The following is a 24,714-nucleotide window of genomic DNA, read 5'->3' on the forward strand; positions in this document are numbered from 1 at the left end:
CTCCCTTTCTCTCTTTCACTCTCCTGAGGCTTAGATTAGCAGATCGTCGTTGACTTATACTCGACGGCATATGATAGCAAAATTCATGGTGTGTTCCCACGGCAATCATTCGTATCCTTTCACGAAAGCTGTCAAAGATGAATTATGTCAGAAAAAAAAAAGAAAAAACAGAAGCTATCATAATGGTCAGTTTTCAGAATGAGCATATAATCGAAACATTACAACCAATTGCTCTCTTTGGTGAATTATCAATTTCACGCCATTCCTGCTCAGCACGTGTTATCCGTCCAGCTGAAATTGTCACTATCAATCAACATCATTTCATCTCTGTTTATAATGTTCGTGTTTATTTCATCATTAACAGCTAATTAATGATTGTTCTTTAGAATGGAAGCAACAAGCAGTTATGTTAAGTTTCTTCCTCTAATTATCCCCACTGGAGATGTTGCTTATCGAAAGTTCCAAAACAACGCTGTAACTGAGTGGAGAGACTCTTAAATTGATTTGATCTCGTTGACTTATTACCGCTTTTATAAAGAATACCAAATAAGTTGAAAAAGAGAAAACCTGGATGAGTGGTACTTTTGCAATTCCCTCCGTCCAGATGACCTCCCAGCTTATGTCATGTATTCCTTTCCTTGCTTCTCCAGCAATATTTTCATTTATTTCGGTAAGCAGGTTTTCTGACCATAACTTTGAAATGCAGACTGCTGGTAGAAAAGGCAAAGATTTCCGTTAACAAGAGGATTCCATAAAATCTGAGATCCTTATTTTGAAGCATGGCATCATTTGCATCACTTAGACTTTTGACACGTTGTGGAAAATTTGGCACATATAAAGGAGTTATATACGGAATATTTTGGCGCAATCTGCATAATTAATTTATTGGAATCTCTCTGAAATGTCTTCAACTATTACATAGCTAATATTAAGTATGCTGCTAATTTGCTTTATTCACAATGTACATTTGGGAATGACGAGTTTTTTCTTCCAGAGAGAAAAGTCTGGAATGAATCAGCTAATTAAAGGGTCATTTGTAAAATTTATGAGAATCCCACGAACAATAGATTAACAGCAGTTAATCAAGTTACCGTTTAATGAACAATTTGTAATAAAATGATTTATGCTTACTTCATAAATAACTGTTTAATAATCGTTAGCATTAGCCATACATTCATGATACCTTTAAATTTCCCATTTAGGACTGATATTGATCACTTTTGTGTACCTTGAGAAAATAACGGGTAATAACTGTCCTTTTGGATAAACGAATTCACCGAAATCTGCGTCACAAATTTTCGGACCTCCCCCAATTCCCTTGTCACTAAGACTGTTCGAAGCCATTTTTGACATATGTAGAACGAAAAATGCTCAAAAAAAAAGATCGTATCCAAAAAAAATGGCATAAAGTGTCTTGCACTGATTCTTTTTAAGCTTAGTTGTACTGAATATTCTTTTGTGCTAAAATTACTTGCAATCCGGAAATTTTGAACTTCACAGGCTATCTCCCATCCTAATCGACAACATGCACATGAACAAATACCTGTCTGAATTGTTCCGTTACATTTATTTGTTCAGCTTTCTTCGAGCAACATCTCTCTCTCTCCCTCTCCCTCTCTTTCTTCCTCCCTCTCTCTCTTTACCACACTAGTGATTCAAGAAGAATTAACAACAAGCAGGTAGCAAAATATTTTCCCTTATTGTTAAACTTCTAACTAATAGTTTTCTTCTTCAAATAGCATGCCTTTCCGCCCAATCAAGCCATCATCCTTTCACGGAAGTATTTGATAAAGCACTTTGAAATGCACCCTCTCACTATCCCCCCACTATAGCTACGGTTACTACCTGAAGTTATTAATGAAGTTCCATTTTGATAATAGAATTTAATTATTTAACAATGTAAGATGCTACGATATTTAGCAAATTGCGCTTACTGCTACAATCATACCATACCTTCTCGCATGCTTTCTCTGAATATATTCGTAACGAGCTTAAAATTAACCTTATTGCAGAAACACGCGAACAATCTGCAGCCACATATTGTCGTCATGCAGGATCTCCTCTCTGATGACCTCGGTTCGTTCGTTGTTTCTGTTTTTTTAGCACCTGTTAAGTGAGGACAATTTGTTTCATGTCATAACATTCATTATATTCCATCAAAAATGCTCCCTTCTAAAAAACACTTTAAAGAACCAAAAGAGATTATGTTACAAATAAAGTATAATTGTTCTCGAACTACTAAATAACCCAAAATGTCTAAGTTTATCAACTCCAATTTTACTACTTGATTGGATACCCTTGATCAACTTCAAATAGAGTGTGACAAATTGTGACAGAGTTGATTGTTAAATACAGTCTTTTGATGAGTCATTAACTAGAGTTGAAGATGTCGTGGTTTTTGGACATTCAGCGCTTTCATATGGTGTAGGGAAGGTTCTTGACACTTAGAATATCAGAAAAATGAGCTAACAGGAAAAGGGTTTTTGCCGATACAGAGAAGCAGTGCTTTTCTCTTTCAAAAAAAGTATAATGTTAATAATTAATTTCCAGATTTCTGTTCTAGAGAGTGCTGAGAAACTGCTAGTATTTTGTCACCTATTATCAGATTGCTTGGTTTTCAATTATGACTGATCGATTGTTTGACGGCTGGCCTCAGTTAATACTTTTGAGCGACATTTATAGCCCAGTAGACTCTAAGAAATTATCCTGGTTGTGCTATTCATGTGCAGTTTGCACAGTAAAAAGTGAATTAAAATTAGGATTAGAAATTAGACTTGAATACTTAATTAGGTCAAAATTAGAATGGAAATACAAATGTGAGTTCTGTCAAGCGCTAAGTGCAGTACTCATTGTGGTCTTGGAATTTGCGATATGTTCACTTATTTTTAACCCATGATATAAACTGCTTGAAGAAGCATCGTTTAACTAAATATTCTCTGCAAAACTAATGAAGAAGTTGTAACTGCCTCAATTTATGAGTAATTATTAGGTTCGAGAAGATAATTAGTCGCTTCTGGGAAACTTTTAATGTTTCGGATGCTGAGGTACACTAGTCAAGCTGTTCTGCCATAAATCAGGAATTAAGATGAGCAAGGCTTCGTCAGAATGAAAGTAATTGTATGAAAAGGATACTTTACGGGATATCACTATATTACGGTCTAGAGATGGATGACATGGCTTTTAGCAGTAAATGCCAACTTTTCCTGATTCTGTTACTTATCTTTACTACTCTCTTATCTCGGCTTCACCAATTGATTGTCTGAAATGTGAGATAATATATTCACATATAGTTCTTTCCTTTCTTATGTGATATAATACATATCGTCTTTTTTTTTTTTTTTTTTACAAACTACAATGCAGCGGCATTAGTTTCGAAAAGCCCCAAGCAAAGAGATAGCATTAGTCTGAATGGTAATGTAACAACCGTTTCAATCAACCTGGCGTGTCATGACAGTAAACCAGAAACACTGAACACTTCTTAAGAATTTTCCTTGCTTCGGAGAATCAATACTGGAAAATATGCGGATTTAAAAGGATTCTGGAACAAATAAACTTTACCAAAATACAGAAACTGAAAAATCATTTATTTCACCTTTAGCAGTAACAATCACCACATATTGGTAGAGGCCAAAAAGTATGCAAATGACCGAGAAGTTAAGCGCATTTTATAGTTTCTAATTGGAAGGTATAATAATCATTCACTAATAAACATAAACATATAATATAAGAAATGACATATGGATGTAAGTTGGAAGTTTCAAGTCAACTAAGACTGAAACGAAGTTTGATTTTGACGAATTTGCGGCATTTTTCCTACAGATGGCAAGATGACGTATAATTTTTACGAAATGAGACGGCGTAACAACGAAATTGCTAATGATGTGCAACATGAACTGAATGCAACTACTGCTGATGTTGACAACGAAACGCAATGTGACTGGAATTCTCCTTCAAGTTACTTCGAACTCAATAATTCTGCTGTAAGTAGATAGCGTCTCCACAGATTTGAGTTTTTCGTTATCCGAGTGTTTTATTAAAGTGGTTATCAATTCAATTTCTTAAAAAATTATCCTATTACATAAAATGAGAGATCCACTGATATAGCTTACAAAAGTAAATGACACCGTCTTGCTAGGTATCAGCATGCCTATCAGATTTAATTGAAATTACTATGAGTAATAACATTAAGATTTCAAAAATGTATCAGTTTTTATCAGTTTCTTTTTTTTTTATGTAAAAATTATTAGGCTGAAGAATTCCGATTAACCTAGCTTTGTCTCATAATTTTTAGTCATTGCAATCAAGGATCTACGAAGCAGGATATATCCTTAAACGGACTATGGAATTACGTGACCCAAATCTTGTTAGTGATCGTAAAGGATATTTGCAGGTATTTTTCAGCTAATTCGAAAATTCATTTTGTGACATGCTAAGGATAGTACTTCTTACGCCACTGTGCTTTGTTAGATTTGAGCAAAACAAAGAAATTGATGCGATATAATCTGAAATGAACAAAAAACATCAGAGAAATCAGTGATTGGTAAAGTATTCTATAATGATATGATAAGCGATACAATTTAATAGGTCATCATCAAGGAGGAAAAAGGAAATCAAAAGAAATTGGCAGGAAACGAAACTTCATTTTCTAGTGCAAGACTCTTTTTCTGATTTCTATTAAAAGCATTTCAGGGCAGTACAAGGAATGTAGATGAGTAATTGTCTTAAAGAGAGATATTCAAAGTCCCCTGAAAATCCCTTAAAAATTATAGTTGAAATAAAAAACTCGATGCATGATACTAAATAATAGGTGGAAACTAACTATAAAGTTCGTAGATCACTCAACAATTAATTACGACGTGATATCAAAAGTGGCTAGTAATCAGCTGATAAATAATTGGCTAGGAATGAATTAGTCCCTCATATCAAGATTGTGATGCATACTGAGCTAAAAGAATTTGTCTTTTTTCCAATTAATTTATAGAACTTAATTTTCTAAATCACAAATATGAAAAAGTCAAATGAGGAGTATTGTATCATTAACAGGAAGAGGCGGTTGAGAAGTATTTCTGTTCTAATTTCCAGATCCAATTTAAGTCTAAGACTAGAGCAATGAGTCTTCAAAATTTTGGTCGGACTTCTAATTGATTGTTACAGAATGTAGTAATACAGAAGGTAGCAATATTGGCAATAACGGTTTTGCTCTGTTTTTCTATTTTTATCTTCATATCTTCCATTTACTTAATATTGAATTAATTCTCACCCATCACTCAACAAAATCTAGTGAAATATCAAATGTATCAAGCGAGGAAGGCGTTTTGGTGCAACAATATATGATAATTACATCTACAGTTGAGTGTAAATGAGGAAGGATAAGTAATAGAAAACGGAAAAAAAAATGAGTGTAATAAGCGGAATTTTTAATCTCACAATTATATTTATCATAAAATTTAAATCTTTGGAACTCATTTATTTTAGGTAAATTCAAAAATCCAAAATTAAGAAGGCTATGAAAATTTCTTTAGTCTTTTTTGTCATGCATGATTGGTACGGAAATGGTTGACTGGTTGAGTACTCTTGCTACCGAAACGTTGGATTCAACCAAAAATATATCATTGACACGTTTTCAAGTGGTTGGTATGTGGCAGGCATTGTTGGAAAATGGTATCATCGCACATGGTTAGCGAATTTGGCTTTATTATTGTCTTATCCTTATTCTTCTGGCTATGGCCCATTTTGGCTTCATTATTGTCTCATCCTTATTCTTCTGGCTATGGCTCATTTTGGCCGGTACCTTGTCACCGCTGGGATAAGATCTGAGATAATTGCCACGGTAAAATGTGAAGTGACATTTAACACCTTAAACCGTATCACAAGTAAACGGTGAGGTAGCTAATAAGCAAAAAAAAAATCTGGCAGTGAAGGACTACGTGTGTCAGACTTTTACTTAGCCATTTCTAGAATAATATTTGGGTCACGCGAACTTTTGGATAAGCAGATTTGTTAATCGGAAATTGAACTTCCCTTCCGTGAATGAATAATATTCAAAATACTTTAGGGATCTATCATTTCGCGTCGAGAAAAACATACTTTTAGGTAATCGAAGCTAATACTAAACCGAGTAAAAATTTTCAAATTAGAAAAAAATGCACTCATACAGAAAGACTGCCTGCAGAAATACAAATAAATGGACAAGAACATGAAATTAGGGTCGTAGTTCCAAGAGCAAAATTATTGCGATTTAAAAAAAAAGATGTTAGTCGAGGGATTTCGTGACAAAGTTGGAGGATCATACTTGTTACTTTTCAGTAAGCAACGAATTACAGTTTGCCGACAAGCATATCTTTTATCGTTGGACTAATGGTATCACAAGTAGCGTTCATATGAGGTATTTACAATTTATGCTGACATTAATTTATTATAAGATCCGTAGCCTATATTTCTCAAGGCGTTTCTCAGCAATCTTGTTTCTCAATAGAAAAAATGGCTTTTCATGAATTTATGCAAATTAAAAGATGTTGTACGAAGATGCGTTAAATTTCTACTGCCAAGCCTATATCAGGTTTTACGTGAATATGTATGTCAAAAGTTTAAAACCATTTATCGTCTGTTTAGTTATGTATCTTGCTTAGAGGTGATATTTTCGTCTTTTTAATCACAATTTCAATTTAAACTTGATTTTTACAACCATTTAATAAATTGTCCCACTTAATAAATTCAGTATTTTGTAAGCTAATATCAAGTATCCAATTATTTAATAAATCAGTAAATTATAACTATTTTTCTTAAATTTCTAAAAACTCTTTTAAGGCATAACTATCGACTTTTCCCATCATTTGTAATTTATAAATAAATGAAAATTATATGTACTAAAAGCTCGCAGGTTAACATCCGGTGTGATATTTGACGGAGAACAAGAATCGGTACCATACGTTAGTGATATTGCCGCAGCCATATCTTTCCTCAATACCATTGGACCTGATTCGTTGTTTCGCATGATTCTCTGCAAACCGTCTGTTTTAAGCAAATCCGTTTTTATGTTAAAAGTTAAAGAAAGAATAAAACAAAGTGAAGAGACATTTTTAGATGACAGATGAGATGTTATTTTTGGATGCTTATTATATATTTCATTGAGGTTTTTCTTACTTTGATTCCTTTTCAGGTCGTTGGAACGTACTTTGCAAGAACTAGAGCACGTCTACAGGGAACTATTACACGTAAAAGCACTAACTCATCTGAGTACAATGGTGAAACGTGAATTGGCCGCGGTTGTTTTCTTCGAACAGCACCAACATGCTGGACATGTACTGTTCCGGCAGGGTGATGTGGGCATATGTTGGTATATCATCCTCAAAGGATCCGTTGATGTTATCATACACGGAAAAGTAAGTCTTTTTCATGCGGAAACTTAGCATTTATGTATACACCAGCTAAGACTGTTTCTAATTTTTTGACACCTTTGATTTGAATTTGAATTTTGAAAACTTGTCGATGGATCATTCTAATCAACTGTATTTCTTTATTCCTGGCATTGAAGAATGATTACCCGAACTGCTGATGACACAACAGTTCAATAAGGTTAGAGGTCGAGTTGTCTTTATAATGACCTAGATATAAAATATGACCTCCACTAAACTTATTTTATTTTCCTTCGTTCCTTCGCTAAACTTATTTTATCTTACTCTTTTTTTGCGCACTCTTAATACAATCATTTTCTTTTGAAGTCAGACAGATGGGATTTGGAAAATGTGCCAAGTAGGACATTGGAAATTCTTGAAAAAAGCAAAGTTAAGGATTTGATATATGCAAGATAATCTGTAAGCGCTACATAATATATCCAAAATAATATTTATTAATTTATGATATGAATTGTTCCTTTATCCACATTTACTATTTCTGAGAACGCTTATTCAGTCCTTCCTATCTTCCATACTTTTGTGTTTCCTCAATTAATTCATCTCCATTTCCTCTTCTCTATCAAGTTAAAGCAGTACTGTTTGTTCAACGTTTTTTCAATTGTTTCATCGTGTAATTATAAGAAATCTAAGCGAAAGCTTAAGCCATTTATTTCACATTTTCATCGGAATGTCCCTGATCTTTGTGATTCTTCGGGATTTTTACTTCTAGATCGACGGTTTCATTCAGAGCGATGCGCAGTTTTCATCTACTCTACGAGCTTTATTGAATCTCGGCAAACTTAAAAGGCTGGCATAAATTTTGCAGAAGAAAAAAAATATAAAATATTGGCTCCAGCAAAAGCGTTTCCGTTGTTACTGAAACTGATGAAGAAATAAAAAATCACTGAGATAAAATGATAGCAAAAGATTCCAAATGAATACATGCCGCAGTAGTGATAATTGATAAGGTTTCATTTTACCTGATAAAAGGAAAAATTCACAAAAATTTCCACTTTTTACTATTTTATTCCAACTGATATTTTGAAGAATAGGCATTTAAAGCTAATTCTGCTCGCATTTTTCACAGGAAACTGAGAAATTGGAGCTGTAATCCATTTTGTAGGATAGCAATGAATTGTTTGCTCAGATCAGCAGATGTTCAGAGCAGGATTTTAGATTTGACTACTCGAATCATTTGTCCCAGGAGATACAAAGCAGTTTCGCTTCTCTTTCATCATACCTTCGCTACTTTTATATTACTGGCTCCTTTTTTAGAAAAAAAAGAAATTGATGAAAAATTGACAATATTTTTGACAGCAATCACCATAATACTGACTCCGACACTGATATGATATGGGTGATAGAAATTGCAATTATGATGATGATGATGATAATAATAATGATGAACGTAAATATTCAGGGTGTTGTTTGTACTCTTCGTGAAGGTGACGATTTTGGTAAATTAGCTCTGGTAAATGATGCGCCTCGCGCTGCTACTGTAGCTCTTCGTCAAGACAAATCACAGTTTTTGCGTGTTGACAAGGACGATTTCAATCGGTGAGTTAAAGTTGTGTTTGTAAATAATTAATAATAGAGTGAGTTAGGATTTTATAGAATGCATTCTTCATTTTCACTCTTATTGTCTTTTGAATGATTTGAAGATAGCTAAATTCTCAAGATAAATTTAATTTTCAAAATTAGGGAGGATTCCTTTCATCTTAACAAAATTTTCTACCTAGTAAATTAGTTTCAAATAGCATCTCTAACATTATTATCGAATACGGTACACAGTAGTATTTGCAACAATGCATACACCAACTGCATGCAGATTGCTGATTGCAAGGGATCACGCTGTTTGGTTCCTTTTAATCTTCTATGTATTAAGGTTTTTAAGCTTTCCATTTATGCGAAATTCGAAAATATCCTATCCATATTTTCAGAAGGCCTATCCTTTCGAATAAGTATGTTAGAAGCGGGAAAATAAATGACTGATCCAGTCTCAGGAGAGCGTAGGGAGGCAGGGATGGAAGGGATTGCTGTAATGACGGTAGTCAATTGTTTTTTTTGTTGATTTTTAATCGTATTTGACAATCTCCATCGAAATTTCCGAATTCGATGGAAGAAATGGCAAGCTTTAATAAACTGTCTGCCGAAATGTCTGTGTTTGTTTGGTATTGGCGACATTGACGCAGATGTGATCTGTTATCTGTTATAGTCGGTCATTCTCATGAGCTGTATTCTTTTTTGAAAATTTCTAGTATAAAATGATTGGAGGAGTACTCAGATAAGAGCATCAGTTTTAAGAACTGTACTTCAAAAAACATTTTCTATTAATGTCCTGTCTACATTAGATAGGTGATGCATAAATTTAGTTTCAGAATTTAATAAACCCAACTGCTTAAATAAAGATTCTGAATTCATTCGGTCTAGGAGGATTCAGGATCACTGGATTCCTTAAATAATCAGAACTTGATAAGAATCTGTCTTGGCTTCATGATAGCATTTCAATCTTTCGGCTCTTTTTTAAAGGATGAGAGAAAAGCAGTGCAGTATTTTTTTTTTTTTTCTATGAAATATTTTATTTCCAGTTGTTAGTTTTTGCCACAATGGTAGTATAGTTTATTAAATGATCACTTCCACTCGATGTTAACAAAAGTACACATCACTAGAACAGATTTTTGATACTTGATCACTTTTCCACGAACACACTGATACCATACTGCAAATAATATTCTTTCAAAAGGAATGCTGTTGAAATGTTATTGAAACTATCAGCAGTTTATTTCCAAAGTAGCACCTCACTTTAAATCTCAGGTATTGATAAGAATTCATGGATAAATGTCTCTTCTTAAGCTTATCGATAAATCAATTTTTTTAATGGTTTCTAACTTGAAATTTATTGGATTTGCATCATTTCTTTCCACAATTTTGCTAATTGTTTTTTTTTTTCTTTATCAATTTATGATATATTTGAAAGGAAGGAAGCAACCATAGTGAAATTAAAACACTGGTAGTGTTACAACATCTACCCGTTTTCAGCAATATCGCTACTTAACTGAAATGGCAATCGCCAGGAAGTGTCTCATAGTATTCTTTTTATTTTTTTATTCGTAAATATTTCACTTCCGTCTTCTACATACTACTATATTCTTCGTATTCATTTAAACATTTCCTGTTGCTTAATTGACTACTGTTAGGAGTAAGCTCATCCAAAGGGATATTTTAATTTCAATCAGTTTTCATATATCTTGATTTTCTTTTTTGATCTTCAAACCATTTTGGCTTTTTTCAGGACATCAATGTCGAAAATTTCCAATGTTATTGTTTTGTGTTTTCTAAAGCTCAGTTTCAGATCAATAACTGTTTTAAGATTACTATTACTGGTCAGACTGGCAATGATTTCTTCACTTGTCCCTAGAGTAGCAGTATACTTTCTTTGCTTCATTAAAGCTTTAGAAATATTTGCTATTCATACCGTGCCATAACTATTTTCTTTATTATCAGGCTCTAGTTGCTAATAAGTAATCACTTCTGGTAGTTAGAAAATGACTCACAGTGCGATTATATTGCTGCATAGATAATGGAAGTAAATCTTTTCGCCTATCCATCGAACCACTTTTTTCTATATGCGAATAAATTTCCGTTTGTCGATTGTCGTTTCATTACTCATTTAAATGTTTAGCCGTCCAAATTAATTAGTTGATAATTAATAATTTACAATGGCTTTCATTGTATATAACACCACGTGTTATCATGCAAGTGGAATAGCGAAGTAGGCAGAATACTTTAACTGTTTCATAGTACACGATAGCTGTCGGTGGAAAATTTGGTGATTCTGACTTATCAAATGCATCTTGTTCTAATTTATTCATCCTGATATTATTATTCTGAATTACGACGGTAAATTTGAATTGTTCCACTGATCGGTGCTGCATTCACTGAACTTGTAATCAATGCAGCATTCACTAAATCTAATCGAAATCAGAATTCATGCTTGCAATGAGTCATAAAAAGATTACCGGAATAATCCCACGGGAAAATTTAAAAGGAGCAAGATTCCAAAAAGATTCTCGAATTAAGCATAATGATACTGTTTAGAGTTTGTTTCATTGCGAGAATGCCTACTACCTAGTACTTTTGGAATCAATTCATTCTTTTTTCTTCAATTCTCTCTTTCCACATGCGCCTCGTTTGTTGACCCGCTCGCCGCTAAAGTGCATTTGTTGTTTCACTGAAAAATTAGTTTGCCTCACTTACGCAATTTCAATGCTTCGTTATTTTCCTCTGATAAAAAATATTCCGAAGAATCCAACTTTCCGTACCAGATTAAAGGCAATTCAAATAGTTCTTGTAACAGGAATGATTTTTTGGCTTCTTACATTTACTTTGGAATGTCAGATGTCAACGTCTTCATGAATAAAAGTTAGACCCAATTATTCTCGTCGTTATATTGCATAGAAAAGAAGTTGCAAAATTACTTCTGTACTTTTTATCAGAAGTGAACCATATACTGATTGATATTAACTCTTATGATGGTAAATCAGACTGTATGATCGTAAAAATCTTTTGTCTTTCCTATCTTAAAAATTAAATAATTCGACATAACTTTAAGTATGAAATGAAACAAAACTTTTTTTGCAGCATTTTACGAGATGTGGAGGCTAATACCGTACGATTGAAAGAACATGGACAGGATGTGCTCGTATTGGAGAAGATGAATGCGGTGTATCAAACGTTCAACGATGCTTATCACACTTCCGTTGCAGTTGCAGTTAATGCTGTGGCAATAGACGCTCTCGATGATTTGGCTGCAGACATAAGGCCAAGATGTTGGTTGGTGTCGATTTTCTTTATGTAAACTACTAACACTTGTTTTTTAAATATTCCCAATTCATTTCATATTTAATTGGTAATTTACTTCTTATCAACTAATTGGTTTTAATGACATTAAACTTTTCATAATTTACAAATCATCGTTATTTAATATCGAATAAATCAGAATTTATGAGGAGACGTATAGGAATTTCAAATCTATTTTAGTTTGCTTGTCTATCTGTTTTGTTAATTTCTAATTTTATCTTTTCTAATTTTTGAACAATTCTTTTATAAAGTAGATTTATTTGGAACTTCAGTCTTGATGCATTCATATTTGATACTTTTCTTTTGTGAAAGTAATCACGAAATATTCGTGTATCTAAAATTCAAACCCTTCGCTTAGGGATCTTTTTTTTTATAAAAAAGAAAACTCTGGAAAACATTTATCAGGTCTTAACAGTTGAGGGAAACATTTTTCTCAAAATTTGAAATGTTTAATTTTTTCGTATATTGGAAAATTGATTGATCACTAATATTTATATGTGCATATATTAGTTTGTTTCTGGTTGATACCTGAGTTCAGCTGATTTGAAATTTTTTTTGTTTATCTTGGCAAATCTTGCTACTACTTTTAAAAAGGTTTGCAGTTACTCACTTTTGTTTTCAAAAGTCCCGCACACGTCTACATAATTATTTGTGATTATTTAATTCTTTTTATTCAACTTTACTGTCCTCCATTTTAGTTTGCGAAATGCCAAACACGTTAATTGATAACTTTATAAAATAAGTGAGGTAATGAATAGCTAGCAAATAAACTGATTAAAGTAAGTCAAAATATTATCAAATTACAAAGGCTATGCCGAATTGTTCATCCATTAAAAGAATCCTCTGGAGAAATATTTGAAAATTGTTTAAAAAATAGATTCCAGTTACTCGGTGGTGGCTGGGATGCCGGAGAAAACCGTAGAATATTTGTTGGAAACTCGAATAGACGCGCAAACCGATGATGGCTTGGTGGATACATTTTTGGAGGATTTCATTCTTACACATATCATTCATATGCCCGTTAACATTTTATGCAGTTATCTTAAAAATTATTACATGCGTGGTTCCACCGTATGTTTTTCAAAAAAAAATTTTTTTCAGCTTTCAATCATTTGCAAAATGCCAAATATTTCAGCTTAGTACTAGTGCTGATTTCTTCTGAATTTATATTTTGACATTGGCATACATTCAATCCTTCAAATCTCATAACTTATACAAACCTTTCTGTAGTTTCCTGAAGTTAGTAATCATTGAGAAATCTGAACTGAAGGAAATATGACCAGTTTGTTGTTTCTAGTTCTCCGTTATTGAAACATCATTCAAACAACCTTTTGATCTCTCTGAATTGTCAGTTGTCACTTTTTCTTTTTTTCTTTTTTTTTTTTTTTTTTTTTTTGTCAGGTCGGAATGGATGGTACACTACCAACAGACAATTATGAGCACAAAATTGTCGCAAAACGACGTGTGGTTACCTTTCTGAATTTATGGGTACAAATTCTTGGTTTACGATTCTTTCTTGATCCTGCATCTAACAGTTTCGTTGAGGTCGACTATTCAATTCAATTCTCTTTGACTGGTTATAGTTGAATTGATTTATTACTATAAAACTTTTTGATCAAACAAATATTTACCTGCTGAACGAGTAAGCTTACGTAAGTACAGTTTGGAGATAAGTTTTTCCGGTAATGTCGCAGTTACAAAAGAAAGCATAAATGGTAAAGTGAGGAAAGAAATTAAATAACTATGGAAGAATAATCGATCGGAAAAACCAAGAAGTTAGATTGCAGGAATTGTATTGTTACGTTCTGGAAGATAGTCGACAGTTTCCAGAAATGTTGTCAAATCTGGAAGCAATGTGCGCAATTCGACAGCTTCGTGAAAGTGCCATGCAAACGATTAACAGGCATTCATCAGTAGTACTTGACTGTGGTGTTTACTGTAGCTATGCTCCGGCACCGAACCCCGTACTACCATTTGATACCTGTTGGTTCCCTTTGTCACTTTTATTCATCTTTTCTGGTTTCGTTTTTTCACATCCACGCTTTGCTTATATTGCACTGTTTGTTTTATTTCCGCAGTCGCTGACTCATTTTATTATACTATCATTCCTTAGACAGCGAAGGATTTTTATCGGTTGATCTCTTCAGGTAACCAAGTAATTTATCTGTCCGACACAAGCTCTTTCATAATGAGCATAAGACTTGATAAAACTGCTGCTGATATCTGTGAAATGGCAAAAACAAAAATGCTTTATAATGGCTCCAACGAGGAACTGCAATTAGTTGAAGTGAAAAGCAGTGGAGGTGGATTTTGCAAGTTATTGGGAGTTTTAAAATTCACATCTCCACCTCAAATTGCATTTCAAATTCTCAATGATCGTAGTAAAAAAACACAAAGCCTCTTTTTTTTCAAAAATTTGGAAAACATTCAATGTAGAAATCCTTTCAGCCTCTCCCATCTTTCATTATCTAACCAAAGTTTCAAAATTTACTGTTATAAAATGAAAGTAATAATAGAGATTAGGAAGAATCACTTTAAGACATCAAAGAACGGATCTACATTCCACATTCATTAATATTCCTGTTTAATTCAGTTTTGAAAAATTCCACGTAAAAATACGAAGTTTGATTGCTGGAGCTACTGCTGTAGTCACAAATTTAGACTAGTTTTTCAAGAATTTGCACTTTTCAAACGACTGAAAGAAATTTTCGAATGTGCATTATAGAAAGAATAATCTTTGCACCGAATGATATCAGTATTCCGACAATGATATCACTAAACGGACGTTTATACATCGTTTATAATAATCAAATCGAAACGCTGGTAACTTTTAGTGTTCGAGTAGATTGTTTCTCCAAAAGAGACTCGTAATTCATTACCAATTTCATCCATCGATATTCAAATCCACAATTCTCTTCAATGTTAGTAAAGAATTCATGAAAACTACTTCAGACTCCAATGCCGCAACAAGTTGGTCCATTAGAGATTATCCATTCCTCATTGCTGGACTGTTTAAGTAGTATTGATATTGCTCAACAATTGCTGATTTTTCACACCCAACTGTTCGAAGCAACCGATGATATCGAACTTATCACTCAGGTTCTTGATTCTGAACTATCGTCATATTAAATCTTTTGAAGAAACTAAAAACTTTTTGAATTTCAAGGACTTGCGTAATTTTTGAAGACTTTCGAAGTTCCCGTATTGTTTCAGGTATTTGGACGAGAGCAGTTTCCTAATCGGATAACATCAAATTTAGATCTTCTAATGCGACGTTTCAACGAAGTACAATTTTGGACAACAACTGAAGTATTGCTTGCTCAAGGCAACGCAAAACGTCTTTCCATTCTCAAAAAATTTATCAAAATTGCCGCACAGTGAGTTTCATATAATTTCCAATAAAAATAAATAAAGTGCAGTCGGCATATGCGGAACATAACATCAACTTTTTGATTTTGCAAGATATAACAATAGGAATTGAGATTTACTAATCCACTCTTTCCGTTTATTGCCAAGTGAGGTTCACATTTTTAATTTCGATACCTAATTCAAGCTTCTTATTTTAAAACTCGATTTTAACTTGCTCTACACCTTAACTTTAATGATCGGTAAATGGTTAAAATAAAGTATGTGAATTCTGCAGCGCAAAGGAAAACAAGGACTTGTTGTCATTATTTGCGATTATCTTAGGTCTCAGTAATGTTGCTGTTAGTCGGATCACTCATCTTTGGGATGTAAGTTTATCAAAAGAACTTTTTTATTTTTCTTACATCAAAGATAGCATCTTCGAACCTTAAATGAATTTTAGATTCAAGTCTGAAATATATGGCGAAACAGACACGACGTATACCAGTGTCTCATCAGATTTTGGAGTAATATCATTTATCAAATATCATTATTTCCAGAAACTTCCATCTAAGATGAAGCAACAGTACGCGGAGTTCGAAGAATTGCTTGACCCATGCCGTAATCACCGTGCTTATCGGATGCTTACAGCCAATATGAGTGCACCAACGGTGCCATTTATTCCACTGCTTCTCAAAGATTTAACATTTACACATGAGGGCAATAAGACCTACTTCGCTGGTTTGATCAATTTCGAAAAAATGGTAAGCGCCACATAATTACATGTTTGATATACATGCCAATGTGGAAACTGCGCATTAAATTCACTTTCTAATCTCTTTCATCTCATTTTTTCATATGCTTGGAGTTGCATTCCAAGTTAGACTCGTTACTACTCAATGTCAGATTTTTTTTTTCTGGCATTTCTTATTACTGGATAAGGTTTTTGCCAATTTTGATCAATGTGTTATCAATCTGAGATATCGATTACTGTCAAAAATCACTGATCATGTTGCGCACTAGTGAACATACCTAAAAATTTCCATCCAAGTGTTTCGGATTTATGAGAATTTTTGAAAAATCCTTAATTTTTAGGTCAATTTCTTGATAATCTGATAAATTTTTTGCCAATGTTGACCAACCAGTAGTAGTCAAAAAGAAAAAATATATCTTTTATCCTTCCTTTATTCAATTTTATCAGAAACTTAATTTTTGTCTTTACAATACCATTTTATCTCCAGAGCATACACTAATCCTCAAGGGAATTATTTCGAATGTTTGAATGATTTCAGCACATGATTGCTAACGTTTTGCGGGGCTTTAGGCAGTGCAAATATCCAGGTATGTTTAAGAGGTCATTTCACAACTACTGATTCTAATTTCTCAGTAAAAAACTTTGGATAGCATTAGCCATGTTGTTGATTAATATCCGGATAATATATCATTCTCATTATATTTTGCCAGATTTACCAGGTGTCGTAAAAACCATATCCGATGTATCACTTAGCAATGCTAATATCTTGATAGTGTTCATAAAGTGCCTAGTAAATTTACATAGTACATTTACGGTAACATTGGAATCATTTGAACCATTTTTTTCAGCTTTCGCCTTCGAACGGAAGGTTTTCAAGTCAAAAAACCTTGTTAGGTAGGTATTTTTTCCAAGTTATTAAAAGGTAGTTCCATCATTGTAGCATGAAGTCACGGCTTTTCACCATGGACACACACCATGGAGTTACTCTGATCGCTTTCTGGGCGTTCTCTTAGAAATTTCTAGAATATCTAAAAAATTTCGCGAATTCTTTGAGACTTGCTTTTCCATTTTTCCTAAAAATCGGTCCATCGATTATACTTTTTGTAGGAATTTCAAAGTGATCGACAATCAGCGGCGTCTGATGGAATTATCTTATCAAATTGAGCCATCAAAAAAAAACGTTTGTAGTAACAGTGTTCATATCGTTCTAGCAAATTAATATCCGTAGTGAAAGCAAAAATGGTGGTCGGTGAATGTAATACTAGCAAAAATAACAAACTGATTTCGTACAGAGTAAAATTGGTGCTCTCACGGAGCGGCAATTATGGCAGAGCTCTAAAAATAGCAATAAGTGTCGAAGGAACTATTGATATATTAATGATAATCATGGTGGTCTTGACAGTATTAGAAATCCTAGTAGTAGTGTTGTTCTGCCGATAGAAACTTGGTTTTAGAAGACTACTCCACGATATTATCAAAGGTACTTGTGATGGCACTTGTGCATATTCATGTCAATGATATGAATTCTTCCCGCTTGTACCTCCTTTCATCTTGATCTCAGTTTTCCGCTCTCCCTGTACTCTTATTAAATAATTTCTATCAACATCCCCTAATATTTTTATTTATAACTATTATTTACTTCCCTGCATAAATCCACAAATCCTATCTTCACATTTCGTTTAAATATCATTGCAGTTGTCAGATATGTCACAGCTTCGCTCCATTAAGGAAAAGTCGCTGTGAATGAAAATTGAAAGTAGAATTGTGGAAAGCCTTTTAAACACGTAAAATCTAGCTTTTAAAAGCAAATTGAAATTTAACAAGGTTATAATAAAAAATGTATGGAAAAATCATAACTGAAGATACGGCACTCGTTCAAAGTTAAGCTCTGCAAATTAAGTAGTGATTGTTAACAGTGGCCGAAAATTTTGATTGCTAAAAGAAATTTCCAAGTTAAAAATTTATTATTCAGAAAAGCGGCTAAAGTAACAATACATGTTTTTCCGAAACAGAACTGAAACTTCTCGGTCCCTCCATAATTTTTATATAAAATGATTTAGAGGAGAAAGTAAAGTTATAATGAAATATAAAATCATACTAAAATTAAGTGAAAACCACAGCATTCATGAAAAACCACCTAGTAGTGGGTGTTAAACGATTAAATTTTTCCAGCCTTGTCAGTTCAGGAAGGGTGAATGAAGTAATTTGAAACTATTGTGATAAATGAACCGAGATTTCAGGATTCCTGAAATCTTGGGATCCTTTCAAGACTGGAATCTTCAAGATGTAATATACAGTGAACTATCCCGTTGAAATCATCAGTCGAAAAATAAATACGAATGTAGGATGAATTGAAAAACTACTTTTTTTTTTTGTTGAAGTCTACTAAATTCAATCATTAGAATTAAGAATGCTCATGATTTTCATATGAAACTTGAAGAAGATGAAAAATCATTGTCACCATCATTTGTAACAGATCTACTCCAGAACGCAAGCAAGATTGATACCATTTTCATCAATTTTTATATTACCTAGCTGGCCTTCGTTAAACAACCGAATATGCTGTATGAAAAGTAATATTGTTCGCCAGAGATTTTTTGTGCCGCGATCAACTTCGAAACGTTCACGACCACCATCCAGGACCAATTCAAAGTGTGGAGGATGAGTGCTACTCTAAAAAATCTAATAATGCTCCAAAGCTTAACTGTTGAGTCGATGGATTCGTTGTTTAACTGGATTAACAAATCACATGCCGAAATGCCGAAAAGTGAAATTTTCCAGTTAAATACCTGATAAATGTAGAAAGACTTCTTCATACACTGTAATGGCGACGGCTTTGCGGGCTTTTTTAGGTAGAAAACTGACGAGAATGGCATTTCGATATCATTCACCAAAGGATTTGTTCCCATCCTGTAGAAAAAATGTTTTTTAATGGTTTCATATACTTCAAGTGAGTCTGTCATATCATTTCTTTATCAAAAGTAGTCAGCACTTAACTTTTGCAATAATCACAAAATATAAACTGAAACTATTACCGCGCATCCATGTAAACTGCAAACCACGACCAAATAAGCTGGGCGTCTGTTGGTAAATGGGGGCCCCATGCATGCTCTGTTGGCGAATAAGCCTGTTCACCTGAAATACAAATCCCTCATTTCTTAATTCTAAAAGTTTCTAGATGCCTAATTAGTTTTTAAATAACATTAAATTCAACGGCGCTTGAATTTTTCATGGGTATCAAAAGTGTGCACTTGCTCTCCCTAGCTTTCCTTCTAAAAAAGGAAATCTCAGAATGAAAACAAAAGAAAAGAAATTTAACCTTCTTCTCTCCTTTCAACAGGCTCATATCCTCCGCTTTGCCAATTGTACTCTCTCATGCAGACATCAACGCACAATTCTCGACATCTTTTAATCAAATAAGACTGTTTTTCATGTGTTTTGAGATATGGTAAAATGTATGGCAGGGCTGACTTCAGCAAATCACTTTTCGATGAAGCAGCAGTTTGAAGAGCCTCAACAGATGAGTGACCGATTTTCAAATGCAAATATGTATGGGACTGAAAATTTCTGCTTTTTCCCTTTGTTAGTCATCATTAGTGCATAAACCCACTCATTCGATTTTTCTACCTAGCTTTAATTTTCATTAGATGCTCGACATCTTTGCAATTCTAAAAGTTAATTTAGGATTAACAATAAGTACTGCTTGTGCGATAACGGATTTCTCTTTATATCTTTTATATTAAGAAAAAAATAGATTAATTAAAGGTAGCTATAAGTTATTCTACGGTTATCACAAGTTCACTTAAATTCGCGAATAATCATCCGAAAGAAATTTTCGAAATTGAGAAAAAACATGCCTTCATAAAAATAGCATTAATTTCATCTACTTTTACAATGAGTGGACGTAAAATTGTTTGACAAATCCAGGAGCGTAAATTACGTTCAGCGACCGCGAAGTCTTCAGCGTCCATTTTATATCTACAACACAAAACGCGAACCATTCTAAAACTTTTCATCACACTTTGAAAACCTGTTTTAGTCACAAGAAAATAAAAAAAAACCTAGAACAACAAGAATTCTCACTGATTCAATATTTCCGAAGAAGTGATCGGTATCTGCTTGCCAGTGGGACTGCTTTCAATTCCGTTCGACTGAACCACATTTGAAAATTGGTTTCCAGAATGTGAATGTGGAGATAAGCTAGAATGGCGACGACGTTCATAACTTTCTGGTCGACGAAGCAACGGCGGAGTAAATCCTGTAAACTTCGGCTGGGTATCAAGAACTTTTTAGACTAAAATCTAAACGAAGTGTGCGTGACTGGGAAAAACATAAAGTTTCCATCCCCAAATTTTCAATTCAAAACCAGTGTTGTATTTCCGAAATGAAAACTGAATTTTAGGAAATTCTCCCCTAAACTGAGCAACGATTTGACCTATACTTGATAGCCAAAAGGAACATATTGATATTTTCATTTTGCTTATTATAATATATCTAAAATCTGCTAGTGACAAAAAAAATTTTTGCCTTTTTAATCAGTAATTTTTAAGTTTAGGCAAAATTTTCAAAATCAAATTGAATTTCACAAACCCTGGCCACTCCTTGGTGATCGCTTTGCAGCGTTATGATTCACACGAAATGTAATACTATCATTGTTAACATTTCGTGTAACGTCAGCCGCATCGCTCGCCATACCCTTACCATCTTCAGCGGTCAATTCATTGCCGACTTCAATCAAATTCAGTGGAATTGGTGATAACGATATGCGTTTATCAGTTACCATTATACGGCTGCCTGAATAAAAATATGAATCTATACAATTGTGTCTTGTGAATATGCGAATATTAAAATATTAACGATTTCTCTCCATCATCATCAGCAATGTACGACTAGAAATGAATGAGAATTTCTCAAACGGTGATATGAATTAAACATGACATGTTCATTTTTTGTGCGACAACATAAGTTTAACATCATTAAACCTATCGTAAAGTATCACGATATTTTAGATTACATCAAAAATACGCCAACTAGTATAAAAAATTGCGCTATCTTAACAGCAGATCACGCCAAATTTATGCATTTTGCACGACGCACATTTGATTGCAATTATCTTAGAATTGCAATTATCAAATTTGATTGCAATTATCTTAGTTCATTTAAACGTTCTGTTTCAACTTCTAAGCAAAGTCATCATTTTTCATAGGTAAAAGATTAAATTGATATCATTGTATAATACATATTATATTATATTATAACAAATACTGCATAATCAAATAGCAACCTGTTACCAACGTAACAACACTATTTTCATCGCCTACCACTCTCCCTTGTTCATCATCATACATGGCAGTTCCAACTTCGTAACTGTTATTTCTGGAAATTGTCAAACGGAATGGCTTAGAAATACCAATGATACGCTCGGATTCGGAAGATGACAATGAACCAAACGACGTTGAAAACGGTGCTAAGGCACTTTTGCATAATTCATTGTTCTCAGGACTGAAAAATTTTGAACTTTATTTTATTTCTTTCAATTCATATGAAATTTATTACACTCGACGATTATCTTATAGTATACTCTTTTCGTAGTATTGGAATCTGTGTACTTTTGTGAGATAGAGGAAGGAATCTATTAAACTTAAGCTACCGATAGAGTTCCCGTATGCAATTCGTCTACATTAAGAAGCTAAACGATGTTTTCCAGCCAGGTAAAGAGAAGAAAGGTTGTTTATACCTTATACTTTAACGACTGTGTTAGATTGGTGCCTTTCAGTTTAACGAATGCAACTGCACAATCTTTACCTTCCAGTGGAAGCGCGAAAGTTGACTTGTCTAGCATTCTCACGAAAGTAATAACGAAACATATATAGTGGTCAGAAAGATTTCGCATGTTTTATATCTTTAAAGTTTTCGTATATTTTTCTCAGGCATATATTGTTAACATGCTGAGCAGCAAACCAGCATAACTATAGTCGATGAAAGTTAGGCATATATTATTAACATGTTGAGCAGCAAAAATTCCAAATAAAAACCACATCCTACAAATGGTTATTTGAAGTGTTTGCTTTAATACCGCAAGGGCAGTCGTTCTTCACGATGTAGTTTCTAACCTTTTTTGAAGATACTCTTCCAACTGCTTATTTGTTTGAATTGAACAAGTCGGACGACTCCGAAGAGATGTCCTTGAACCAACTTTCGCAGATAATGGTACAGAATGGCCCAAATGTCTTTCTACATATGAACAGTGGTGGTCAACCAATGGTGTTGAATGTAAGAACAAAGTGCTGTCGCCAAACGCGTTTCCTGACTTGCGACTGCAAATTTATTCGTTTTGCGACTATAAACTTTTTTGTTTTTGTGCTTAAATGACTTTAAATAAAAAAATTTTCTCATAATGTTTCAAAAGTGTTACAAATTAATGATGTTGTGTAAATTCTGCCATATTGGGGATCTTTTGCGAAAAGGTTCAAATGATCATTGAAAATCCCAGCTCACTGTCAAGAGAAGATGACGGTTCACAGATTTTAGCTCTATTACTTGTACGTCTGTATTCTTGGAATGGATGAAAATTTCAGGGAACCAACTAACCTATTAAACGAAGACCCAATTGAAGAGCTAGTCAAATTATGCCTTATATAATTTGATGAAAATGGATTTTTCGGAGCTTGTGCTGCCCAGTTGCCAAAATGTAAAGCCGAAAGCCACTGTGTGATAAAATTTCGATTTGATGGAGGCGATGAAATGCTGCAGCCACCTGAAAAATGAAGCCAAAATACCCGTCAAATAAAGATTATCTTCTCCAAAAAAATAGTAAAAACTAATTTCATTCAAAATATTAGAATATTTTGCTCATAGAATTCTCAAATTCAGGGAATCCAAGTTCTTACCTACGAATGACTGTTATGTTTCTTAAAATGGAATAAGATCACCTGCCAAAGAAAAACCTTCAGTAAGCACTATACGAATATTTCTATAAGATTGCTGAGGTCAAAGCATTTCTGTTTGCTTTTAAAATGTTAAAATGTCAAAGTCTCACTCTGATCAGTCACAAGTGAAGAAGTTTGATGCGGTGTAAGTTTCGATGGCACTCTCCTCGTGATATAGCAAGAATATTTCGTTGCTTCGAAAAAACATACCAACAAATTCAACAAACAAATGAAAAGTGCAGTGATTTCAACCACATATGTCGTTAAATGAACTCTATTATACTGCAGAAAGAAAGAAATCAAAATGGTGCAAGTGGCGTAATTGAAAGCGAAAATCTAAAAGAAGAAATATTGAGATGTATATACATACGCTCGTTTCTGTCATTAATATAAGCAAAAAAATGAAGTTATAGTTAAAACCAAAAGCAAAATCAGAGAAGTTTGAAAACCAATTCCAGAGTGAGCTGAAGAAAATGAAGAAACTTAAGACGAAAATGGGATCTATTTAATTGGAAAAATATCAAATCCTAAATCAGCTGCATAAATTTTTAATTCAGAATAACTCACATCAAAAATGAAGTAAACCGTTGGTAAGACCCAAATTATAACTTGCCGCCACAACTGCCAAAGCCTGTAAATAATCATTGCACTGTCTCAGTTAAAATTCATGCAACTTTTTCGAGTCCTAACTAATTCTATTTCCCAACAATTAAAATTAAGAAAGTTGAAACAGTTCTATGCAAACAGAAAACCAGTACGTTTTGGGGCCCTTAGAGCTGCCAAAAATGTAAACTTGCAGAACAACTGACAAAATATATACCTCGTCAATAAATTACTGACTGTGATCTTAACCGATTGACTGATATAATCTAATATGCTGACTAGACTTATTTCAACTAGGAAAACCACACAGAATCACTTTAAAATAGCTAAATCACATACCTTGCTTTTTCAGTTCCTCGTTCCAATGCAAGCAGTAAATCGAGTTTATTCTTTGTTGGCAAAACCGTCCCTTTATGCCATGATGAATTCATTCTCAATTCAATCAGTTGTCACTGATCAAGCACCACGAGACGTATCAGCTACATAAATTTTAATCAGAAGTTCACAGAAAAAGCAAAACATATTACTATAATCCACAAAACAGAGCACACTTTTTTCTGTACCGCAACCATCACTTCCACGTTTTTACGATTTATACATAACTCGAAAAGGTGAATATTTCAAAAGCATTAAAACAGTGCTTACTTAATAATCCAAAGTAAGAAAATTTTGCTGCATAAAGTAATATGTGCCTATAAAAATGAATCCACTATCCCAAAAATGATACGACATACAGTCGCGTATATTTGAAAAAAAACTTTGTTAACAAGCGGAAAGAATGCAAAGTATAATCAATAATTTTTTCGCTTCATTCAAAATGGACATGCAA

General features: G+C 33.5%; 3 protein-coding genes across 3 annotated transcripts; 1 reads left to right on the forward strand and 2 right to left on the reverse strand.

The window, feature by feature from the left end:
- Positions 1-193: 193 nt before the first annotated feature.
- LOAG_02660 (hypothetical protein) lies at positions 194-1,344 on the reverse strand (the record flags this gene model as incomplete). The annotated part of the gene is made up of 3 exons (XM_003138197.1): positions 194-291; positions 709-869; positions 1,229-1,344. 3 exons carry the CDS (start codon positions 1,342-1,344, stop codon positions 194-196), a joined length of 375 nt encoding a protein of 124 aa, XP_003138245.1.
- A 560-nt stretch (positions 1,345-1,904) lies between these two features.
- Positions 1,905-17,707, forward strand: LOAG_17670 (rap guanine nucleotide exchange factor 1; the record flags this gene model as incomplete). Its single annotated transcript, XM_020450333.1, has 21 exons — positions 1,905-2,076; positions 3,820-3,980; positions 4,292-4,390; positions 5,523-5,676; positions 6,307-6,385; positions 6,881-7,009; positions 7,160-7,382; positions 8,815-8,951; positions 12,036-12,227; positions 13,139-13,325; positions 13,656-13,799; positions 14,042-14,237; positions 14,402-14,557; positions 14,980-15,077; positions 15,207-15,353; positions 15,468-15,631; positions 15,898-15,988; positions 16,160-16,363; positions 16,892-16,940; positions 17,202-17,247; positions 17,461-17,707. 21 exons carry the CDS (start codon positions 1,905-1,907, stop codon positions 17,570-17,572), a joined length of 2,940 nt encoding a protein of 979 aa, XP_020306004.1. The 3' UTR covers positions 17,573-17,707.
- A 1,059-nt stretch (positions 17,708-18,766) lies between these two features.
- LOAG_02663 (hypothetical protein) lies at positions 18,767-24,366 on the reverse strand. The gene is made up of 13 exons (XM_020446080.1): positions 24,225-24,366; positions 23,850-23,913; positions 23,393-23,618; positions 22,945-23,110; positions 22,467-22,670; positions 21,638-21,855; positions 20,944-21,147; positions 20,437-20,611; positions 20,211-20,331; positions 19,673-19,910; positions 19,389-19,488; positions 19,143-19,263; positions 18,767-19,026 (listed from the first exon to the last, which is right to left on the reverse strand). The coding sequence occupies exons 1-13, from the start codon at positions 24,314-24,316 to the stop codon at positions 18,832-18,834; spliced, it is 2,124 nt and encodes a 707-aa protein (XP_020303534.1). The 5' UTR covers positions 24,317-24,366; the 3' UTR covers positions 18,767-18,831.
- Positions 24,367-24,714: the final 348 nt, after the last annotated feature.

This window comes from Loa loa (assembly GCF_000183805.2).
Source record: "Loa loa unplaced genomic scaffold supercont3.111, whole genome shotgun sequence".
NCBI lineage: Eukaryota > Metazoa > Nematoda > Chromadorea > Rhabditida > Onchocercidae > Loa > Loa loa.

What these genes read in the sequence shown, in the direction of transcription:
- LOAG_02663 (XM_020446080.1), bottom strand. Translation starts at nt 24,316, where the DNA reads ATGAATTCATCATGGCATAAAGGGACGGTTTTGCCAACAAAGAATAAA. An exon ending in GAAGAGTATCTTCAAAAAAG is followed by an intron (nt 21,856 to 22,466) that starts GTTAGAAACTAC and finishes AAAATTTTTCAG; the next exon opens with TCCTGAGAACAATGAATTAT. An exon ending in TGTTGTTACGTTGGTAACAG is followed by an intron (nt 21,148 to 21,637) that starts GTTGCTATTTGA and finishes ATTTTTATTCAG; the next exon opens with GCAGCCGTATAATGGTAACT.